Raw genomic sequence first — 10,373 nt, 5'->3', positions numbered from 1 at the left:
AAACGAGAGGGTTGGTTACGGAGGGGAAAGGGTCAGTGTTTGACAGGAGGCCTTTTTAAATCCCACACTCATCCATCATAAGTGGCAGTCGTGCACTCCGAAGGCCTGATAATAGCCTTTTGCATTTTCACACTGCGCTTTGCCTTCTGTATTTGATGGGAGGGAGAGAGAGAGAGAACGATGGAGGAAAAGAGGATGAGGAGGGTGTGATGGAGGGGGAGGACACACATTATATATAGTTTCATTCAGTCTCTCTTTTTTTCCCCCCCAACTCCTCATCATCCCACTCTCTCTCCTTCAAGGCTGATTCTCTTCTCTTCCCCTCTCTACATTTTTGGAAAATCACTCTCTGAATTGGAAAAGGGACCCCGGGGCCACAGGCACAGGCTCTGTGTTTCCTCTTTTCCTTTTTTTTATTCTTCTCTTTGGATAATTGACTCCCGTTGCCTGGTAATTCATCGCATGCATATGCCAGCTAATTCATCAGAAGACGAGAAGCTGCCGACCTCACAACCTTGCATGGCCCACCACCCCCACACGGCCCCTGAAAACACACACACACACACACACACACACACACACACACGCACACACACACACACACTTCATATCTTATCACTTCTCACATCTCAACCTTGCATTGTTCGCATATATGCATGGACACATACAAAACACACACACACACACACACACACACACACCATGTATGGTTGAGTCTGCCACTCCGCCCCCACCCACCCGCCGCAGAAGAGCCAGGAGCTCGGAATGAGAGGAGGGAGCAAGCGGCAAGTTAGCGGATGAAAAAGCTGAGATGATAGATGGGGCACATTGTGGCATTATGAATGAATTATACCTCCCAAATACCTTGAGCGGTGCAGACTGTCAGCCTGTATCTATACTAATCTGGGAGAAAATATAGCTGTTTCCACATAGAAGGGGGCCGGCGAAGAATGGGCCACAGAATTAATTGAGCAATCAGGACATTAGAGAGAAACATCATACTGAGTCCTGTTTCTGATGTAGCAACATTTATCACTGCTCACCAGGAATCTGTTTCCATTCCTGTGTTTTTCCCCCTCTCCCCTCTCTCTGTCTGTCGTCTCCCTCTAAAGTGGTCCAATCTTCAAACAGATTAGGATTATTGTGACAAGACAAAGGTATCTTTTGTCTTTTTCCATAGCGGTGTCAGCGCCTGCTGCATTTATCACGGTTGTCACACAGTCTTAAGACTTTCAGCTTGCACACCTTGTCCCATTTTTCTCCCAGCGGTGGGTCCGTGTTAAATTTGCAAAGGAAAGTACATTATAGGAGAATGTCCCCTGAGAAATTATAGACTGGGCTGTCAGATACATGAGTATTTGTTAGCATTTTTTTCAGCACTTTGTTTATCAGGTGACTCTTGACAAATTATGATTGTGATTTTTCTTCCACAAAGACGCTTCCTCACATGGTTTTTGGGTCAGACGTTATTATTGTGGGGGCTCAGTGACGTTAGGTGTGGTCAAGGACAACATGCAGATAAGGAAGAACAGACATGTGCTTTGCCGTGCAGACATAAACCGTGTGAAACATTTTAACCAGTACACCAATATCAGCTTTAATATCAGCTTTGTGTGTAGATTTTGAAGCTACTACAGTTTTTAAAGCCACCACATTTTGAAGCTACTACAGCGGGAACTTGGACTGAAGCAGGAATCTGCAAAGAACTGTTAATGATAACATGATAACGTCATCATGGTGTCACTACACTTAGACCACAGCCGAGCACTGGAAAAACTATAGATATCAAATATAGATAAAGTAACTGGAAATATTCCACTGTTGTTGTTTTTTTAGAAGACTGCTTCACCTGTCCCTTTCTCACAGCTCCTTCACAGAGCACTTTAGGCTGCTCTTAGGAAAAGCGGCAGCCTGTTAATATCTGGGTCTAATGTCAGTGATCTGTGCTTTTTTGTGTATCTGTGTGCCACAGTTGCAAGGTTTATGCCATGATTTATATTTCAGTGAGCAGGATGTACTTTCCTCTCTCAACAGTATCATGCCCTTTTGTTTTGAGCCTCTGTCATTTTCTAACACAAAGGTCACAGAGTGAATGAATCCAGCAGAAGTCTGGTCAGCACGCATCTTCAATCAATGCACTCAAACCTACTGATATCAGAGCCCCGTGAAATGGAAAGAGGCTTGATGCAGTGACACCTGTACCTCAGTCTCCACTCAAAACTGGACCTTACACTTATTTTGATGATCTAAAATCTGACATATATCTCCCTCTAGTGGACAAATCAGAGAACTATATATGCTTGTTAGGTTTAATATAATGATCTCTAAACCTCTATGTAGTCAGAAGAATAAAACCAACTGATCTCCCCCTGAAAACCCGTCTTCTCTCAGAGATCACTGAGAACATGAATTTGGTTCTTTTTTTATACGTTAATTACTTCTGTTAATTCATTTTTTTAAACTAAAAATAAAACTGAGAAAGACTCTTTGCAGATTTCCACTTATTGACATATACTGTATATATACATACACAAGCTGTAAATACACCGTACATTTGTTTGACCCCATTCAATAATGTCAAATAAACTATATATTCAATTTTCAATTAAATTGTTATAAATGTTCAAATGGGCTTTGTATTATTATCATATGAGTTTTGTATTATTTAACAATGATTCATATACATAATGTGTTCAAGTACTTCTGCCCTCTTTTCTTGAACATTATGTCGACTTTCTGTTTGGACTAGACCTCGGAATGACTTCCTTCATGGAGGAGGACTTCACCCAGGATCTCATCTGTGTGCCTTTTTCTGGGCTTGTCGTCAGCACATGTCTCAGATTTGAGAGTCTCCTCTGTTGCTCTGAGCAGGTTGTCTGCTGGAGTGGTCACCACTTTCAGTCTCTGCGGTCAAAGAGCCACTTATTAATCCCACACGACAGCACATCAAACTGAAGAAAATAATATTTCCCAATATGTGAGGCCTATGTGATCTTTACCTGTCTTGGCGTTCCTGGAGTTACAGTCAGAATGTAGAGACACCATAGTGGAACAATGAGGACCGAAGAGAGCGCAAGAAACAGCCCGAGGGCCAAACCCCACCATGGGTACTTGTAGGTGTTGTTGTATCTCAGAGGGGTGAATTTGACCAGAGAGAAAAGCAGGACACTCTATGAAGAAAGAAAAAAAAAAACTTTTAAAAAATGTTTTTTTTTATTACAATATAATTTTCTCTATTATAAATCAAGAAGATTTAGAGACTTAGAGAAGCATTGGTTCACTTTATTCACTTACTGCAGACACACATGGTGTGATGTACCTCCAACAATATTTAATATAAGGTGAAGGTCGGTAGCCAATCATGTCCATAATATTCATGTAATAACGATCAGCGCCTGGAGACATTTTTGAATAATCAATATTAGAACATAAGGATGGTGAAATAGGAAACATCTCCAGCACAAAACCAAATTTTAAATTAAAGCTTTATTCAAATGTTAAAATGTTTACAGTCCCGGCTTAATTTAATATCAAACTTCAGGATTTTTTTTTTTGGTGGCATTAATTTTTACTCTCCGTGCATTTCCTGGTGTGTTTGGTCAGTTAAACTATTGATCTCCAATAATGTCTGTTTTATTTACGGTTTGTGAAAAAAGTGGAGCTGTCCACTGATCAGAAGGTTACTACACAGATACCGACTGTCGACCGGTACACAGATACCGACTGTCGACCGGTACACAGATACCGACTGTCGGTTCCATGGGCACACATGTTGGTCGTCGCTGTTAATTTCCTGAGGTGCTGAAATGCATGTATCTGACTTATTTTTTTCTAAATCTGTAAGGCAACAATTAATGAAGGCTATTGCTTTTGCATAAGGTTTATTTAGAGAGTGGGTGTCAGACATTGAACTGTTTAGGTTAACAACTGGCACTAACATAAATCGGCTCCAATGATAATGGTTTCTACAATGACTCCGTCCATCCATCCATTCATTATCTATACCGCTTTATCCTTTAAAGGTCCCTGGGGCTGGAGCCAATCCCAGCCTTCTAGACCGGGACGTAAACAGATGTTAATGCTAAAGTTGGCTATGTAGCAAAAGCAAAAAACGTGCACATAGCACCTGTAAGAGTTGAATATGTAATTGACGTGGAACTGTAGGTAAACAAATAAATCACGACTATCTGCATCTTGCCTATGCATATTTAGAGCTGAGAGAATCATTTAGTAATAGTGATGTAACTCACCATAAACCCATCCTATACAAATGGTCTCCAAAATGGCAATAAGTAACAATGGGATACCACCACAGATGTAGAATTCAAAAAGCTGAAATATGTACATTCCTCCCTGCAATCCGACAGAACAAAGAGGGAGAAAAACTCAAAATTACATATTTCACATGCAGATATTTAATAATAGCTCAGCTATTATAGCAGTTTGTTCAGAAATAGCTTGTGCTATTTGTTCAGTAGCAGTATTCTAATTAATAAATCTTCATTAATTCCTTTCACCAAGAACACTTACAGGGATTTACAGCAGCCAAACAACAAAACACACAGATAGACAAAGACATGCTTTTGCTTTACCTCTAAAATGGCAGCGACACTAAACCACACCCACCTCGGTGACCATACAGAGACCAATGAGTAAGGACACAACACAGATGACCAGCAGGAGCAGTTTACGTCGATGACCAGTTGAAAAGAAGGAGGGATACATATCTGATATGGACGTGACCATAGTTTCCAGATTCACAAACTGTGGGTATAAAAGAATATTTTGGTTTGTTTTTTTAAAGATAAGATATAAATTGAAGCTCTATTTAGTCACATTAAATGGGTGAATGTGACCTGTAGTGTAAAGGGCTTTGGGAAGAAAAGCGCTATATAATTGCGGTCCATTTACAATTAATCATCCACTCTGTATATTGTTCTCTATACTATTTAGGTTTCAGTGTTAATATTTCCCAAACTTCATATCCTGTTGACAACTGTTTTCCACGCACTCAGTCTTTTAACATCCTACCTGACTATCCAGTCCAAGGAAGATAATCATAAGGAAGAAAAAGACAGCCCAGAGTTGGGGTAAAGGCATCATGGCTACTGCTTGAGGGTAGGCAATGAATGCCAGGCCGGGACCTGCAAGTGGTACAAAGTAGACACTAAAATACTGTATATTAGGTCTCAAAGGTAAATTAAAGTTATAATAATATTATTATACCTGTCTGGCTCACAGAACATTCAAATTTAACCTCTGATCACCTTTTAATTTTACTTGTAATGGGTGAATAATGGGTTGGGAAATATGAGAAGCAATGCAGTTCAATAAAGAACAGGTCATATTGTGGCATGGCAACGAGTTTTACCTGATTCAGCCACTGCTGAGATGTCGACACCCATCTCATAGGACATGTAGCCAAGGACAGAGAAAATTGCAAAGCCAGCAACAAAGCTGGTCACACTGTTCACCATGGCCAGGGCAAATGCATCTCTGAAATGTCAAAAGATACATTTGTATCCTGATTCGTATTAAAAAACCAGACATGACAAAATTGAGGGGATGAACTTTTTTTTTGTTCCTTACTTGTAGCAGTTGTTGTTGTATTTGTTGTGACTTCCTAAAGATGTCAAACAGCCTGAGCACACAACATTAGAAAATAATACCTGGCTGGCAGCATCAATCCACACCTTAAGATAATGAAAGGATACTGTTTATATTGTATTTCATATATGCCTTTCATTTGATCATTTATGTTTTTTTAAATCCAATGGCGGATTCACCACATTCTCAAAAAAGTTTGAGCTCAACATTTGTTCAAAGGTTAACTTTGATGCAAAATTCATTTGTGTGCAGCCTTAAAATCCTTTTTTTCTGTCTCACCTGAGGATTGGCCAGATGTGTTGGATCAGGAGAGAGGTAAAATCGAATACCATCGATGGCTCCCGGCAATGTCACTCCACGGATCAACAACACAATCATCATCACATAAGGAAATGTTGCTGTGAAGTAAACCACCTGAAAGATATAGATACTATAACACTACAACATATAAATACATAAGAAACACTGCAGTTTGACTTTGTTGATCTCCCAAAGTTCTTAAAGCTAATGAACTCTGATCATTGGTGACTCTTTTCTGAGGAACGTATGGTTGGCGAAACCAGCTACCACAGTCAAATGTACGTATCCCTGTGGCCAGAGCAGGAGACGCTGAATCCTATTTAAAAGTGCTGGCCAAGGATAACCGCAGTTATGGTCAAATTATTGAATTGTTACTGAATTTTCAGACTTTTTATCTGCGTTAGCACAGATTAAGCCTCATAGAGGGTGATTTCAACATTCATGTGGATGTTGCAAATGACAGTCTTAGTTCAGCTTTTATTTCACTGATAGGCTCAATTGGTTTCATTCAACATGGGAATAAACCCACTCACTGTTTTAATCACACCCTTGACCTTGTTCTGACATACGGCATAGAAACTGAAAATCAAATAATATTTCCTCGAAACCCTCTGTTAGATCACTTCTTAGTCACATTGGAATTCTCGATTATTAACTTTGCCGAATTCGGAGACAAGTTCTATTACAGCAGGTGTCTATCAGGAAACTCTTTGAGTAAATTCAAGGAAACCATTCAATCGTTATTTACTCCGCTGTGTCAGTGTGAATGCATTGTGCATGATAGTTTCCAAAACTTTACTCTCACACAAATTGACTATCTTGTTGATAGTAGAGCAGCCTCACTGAGTACCACACAGGCAGCCCCTCTGAAAAAGGAGATTGTTAAACAGAGGAGGAGAGCTCAGACAGGTGCTTTAAAACAGACGTCACGTAGGTTGGAAAGGAAGTGGCATACCAATAATGAAGATGGTTCTCACCTAGACTGGAAAAATTGTTTAATTATACATAAGAAAGCCCTCAGAAATGCCAGAACCACATATTATTCTTCACTAATAGAGGAAAATAAAAATCAACCCCAGGTTCCTCTGCAGCACTGTAGCCAGGCTGACAGAGTATAAGCTCTGCTGAACACTCCATTCCTCCAACTCTTAGTAGCAATGATTTCATGAGCTTCTTTACTAATAAGATTATTACCATCAGAGTAAAAACTATGCAGCTTCTTCCCACTAATAGCACGGACACACTGTCCAGGACAGTAGCCTCAGAACCAACAGTATTGCCTAATTTATATTTAAATTGCTTTTCCCTATAGAATTAGAGTTACTTTTGCTGTAGCGAGAAGCCTGCAGATTGTGTGTATGCAGACGAATTGCCGGCATACGACAGCATTCTCACAATGCATTTATAAGACAATCAAAGGGGCAGTAAGCGACTTTGGAGAAAGACTGTTTTTTGACCGCACTGGTCGGGGCTCGAACGTCTACCCTGTCTCATAAGGGGGGTGATGTTTACAAACTGCACGCACACTGTTGTGTCTGCACCATATCTTTTGTATATTTTCAATTTACAGAGCCAGGGCTCACAGAAGCGACAGCTGGCAGAACCGTCATGAAACATTCGCTGAATTTTACAAAAAAAATATTTTGGTTAAAATTCCTTGCGGCCCTTTATGGGCTTTGAAACGAGTAACCTGCACATGCTTTATCATCGCTCAAACTATCAGCTGATTGGAGGAGATGCTGAACAGGAAGAAGCATAAAACCTTCTTTTTTTTAACTCACCTCTCTCTGTGCCACCCCCTATTAGACAGACATATAGGCAAGCAGTGCATGGAACTTCATAGAGATTGCTGTGTGCTACCAATAGCAGATTGAGAAACTGTAGGTCTCACTAGTCTGTCTGTCTCTTTAACAGCTCTTGCAGGGTCCAGGCACTGTTTGTCCACAGTTAACAACTCAATTCTCACCTCCAACAGGATCACGAGGCGATTCCCTGCAACTGTTTCACTCTGACTAACCGCATCATCTAAATGTCCTGGACTGAACCCACGTTAACACTTTCCTTTTTTTCCCCCAAAATGTAATAATCCACCTCACCTATTGTTATTATTATTATCACTAATAATAACAACAATTTCATTGCATTTATAAGTGTCAGTATTATTTTTGTAATTATAAGTATCAGTCTGGTAGAGATTAAAGTGGCGGCTGTACAACTGTTCTCTCTCTCTCTCTCTCTCTCTCTCTCTCTCTCTTCTCTCCTCTCCTCCTGTCTCTCCTCTCTCCCCCATTTCTCTCCTCTCACCCCAACCCGTCGAGACAGATGTTTCTCCCACAACTGAGTCCAGTTCTGCCAGAGATTTCTCCCAATTTAAAAGGGAGTTGCTGCTCATTGTGGGGTTTTCTCTGTTATATAGTAATATTGAGCTTATTATGTAAAGTGGCCTGAGACAATGTATGTTGTGATTTGGCGCTGTACAAATGAAATTGAATTGAACTGAAATTGAAATTAATGTCGTGTGTCAGACATGAGTTGTTTCAGTCACACATTTATGTTCAGAAGTTCACCTTTCCTGAACACTTGACTCCTTTCCAAGCACAGAAATAACAAACAATCCAGCTCAGCAGAAGACATCCAGCTAGGTCCCAGCGGACACTTCCCATCTCCTCAATTCCTTCAGACAGACCCAGGACTCTTCTCCTAAACACAATATATGTTTAGTAACATTTTCCTATGTAAAGTAAATCTTCAGTGTCAGTATGAAATAGATCTTTAGTGAATACACACTGCCAGAATTCTTCAACTGATGATGTCTCATTTGGAGAAATGTGACGAGTTGATGAATGATTCAGTCGAAAATCAACACAGTCCCCTTGTAGTGGAAAAGGAAGGATAACAAGGTTAGAATAGCATTCTGTCATCAAAAAAACTAATTCAAAATCTAGAATTGGTTTATAGTAGTGATTTATATTTTGAATGATTGTTTTCACTGATATAGAATAGATGAGGGTCTGTGACACATGAACAAATACCTATACATTTTTTTAATAAGTCTATTACTGCAGCACTGCTAGAAAACTGGATAAAACTGACCTATAGGCCAACTCAGCATTTTTCATTAATAACCTAAGCTGTTTTCAGACGTGAACTCCGGAAAATGCCTGGGAAAATTGTGTCCGCACTTTTCCAGAGTTTGCCGTTCACATGTGACGAATGCAGCAGAAGATTGTCCGTCAGACACGTTCACAACAACAGGAATATTTTGGGAACATTAGTTGGTTGTGTATATGTTCACCCGTGTTCCAGGTGTTGTTGCAGCTGGCCCAGGGTAGCTCCGTGTTGAAGGAGGAGAAGAGGTAGAAGAAGCCCCAAGCCAAGATGACGATATAATACATCATAGTGTAAAGTGTAATCATCTGAGTGCCATAGCCTAAACCTAGTTTGATCACAAACATGATCGAGTTTATACATGAGTTACAAATTACAACATTTTTAACTCTGCCTTATTAAATGTTTTTTATCTAAACTTGCCTTCAAATAAAGGGCATAGTTTCCTCCAACATGTGATTGCACCTTGACCCGTTAACTGTCCCAGAGACAACTCCAGAAAAAAGACGGGGATTCCACATGTGAACAGGAACAAAACATAAGGAACCAAGAAAATTCCTAAAGGGAAGAATTGCATAGATTTCAGCAGATTGCACTATGTGTCTTGTATTGTTCTGTGTTTTCACATGTATAGGTCAGACTTATCAATCGTTTGCTTGCCTCCTCCGTTTTTGAAGCACAAATATGGAAATCTCCAAACATTTCCCAGACCAACGATTTCTCCAACTACTGTCAAAATGAACTCCCTCTTGTTGGCCCACTGGCCTCTCTTATCACACTTTGGAAGAGCTGCTGGCTCCATTTGGACAGGTCAGCTGTAGTAGAATGGTATATTCAAATAAAAACTGTCAGTTTTAAGATTCTGATGAACTTATATTTTTGACAGTGCCAGCCATTATTCTTCTATTAATTCCAAGGTCAGATCTTGGAGGCAGTAGACCGAACATGGTATTCCGTACACCCATCTCCCCAGCAACACTTTTCAGCTTACCCTGGGGGATCCTGTTGTGTCCCAGGCCAGATGGGATATATAATACTTTCAGCGAGTTCTGGGTCTTTCTTGGGGTTTCCTCCCAGTTGGATGTGTGTTACAGGCCTTGGACCTGTTTTGTGCAGGAAAAGTAGAGACAGGAGACGTCAGTTGCGTTCGGTCTGCAGGCTGTTCTCTGTCTTCATTAAATAGAAGTTTTAAACCAAATTTATGTACCCCAGGTGTCTGAACACTTCTCCTTGATGTGTACCTTGGCCAACAGTCTCCTCAAGTAAATGGCATGGCACTCCTCAGATGGGATCACCTAAGCTGCCTCAGTCACGCGCCTGTTGCTCCACCACGTCACTCCTGTCACACATCTGCCTTG

The 10,373-nt window shown here is 40.4% G+C and overlaps 1 protein-coding gene across 1 annotated transcript; it reads right to left on the bottom strand.

Moving 5' to 3' along the window:
- Positions 1-2,357: 2,357 nt before the first annotated feature.
- On the bottom strand, positions 2,358-10,070 carry LOC118311309 (sodium- and chloride-dependent GABA transporter 2-like). The gene is made up of 14 exons (XM_035635063.2): positions 9,676-10,070; positions 9,439-9,573; positions 9,203-9,343; positions 8,695-8,779; positions 8,475-8,607; positions 5,887-6,021; positions 5,590-5,693; positions 5,372-5,496; positions 5,032-5,144; positions 4,627-4,764; positions 4,251-4,353; positions 3,295-3,395; positions 3,000-3,170; positions 2,358-2,904 (listed from the first exon to the last, which is right to left on the bottom strand). The coding sequence occupies exons 1-14, from the start codon at positions 9,815-9,817 to the stop codon at positions 2,746-2,748; spliced, it is 1,785 nt and encodes a 594-aa protein (XP_035490956.2). The 5' UTR covers positions 9,818-10,070; the 3' UTR covers positions 2,358-2,745.
- Between the last annotated feature and the right edge of the window lie 303 nt (positions 10,071-10,373).

The sequence above is a fragment of the Scophthalmus maximus genome, chromosome 5 (genome assembly GCF_022379125.1).
Source record: "Scophthalmus maximus strain ysfricsl-2021 chromosome 5, ASM2237912v1, whole genome shotgun sequence".
NCBI classification, from domain to species: Eukaryota; Metazoa; Chordata; class Actinopteri; order Pleuronectiformes; family Scophthalmidae; genus Scophthalmus; species Scophthalmus maximus.
This window is presented reverse-complemented; position numbering and strand designations above follow the sequence as displayed.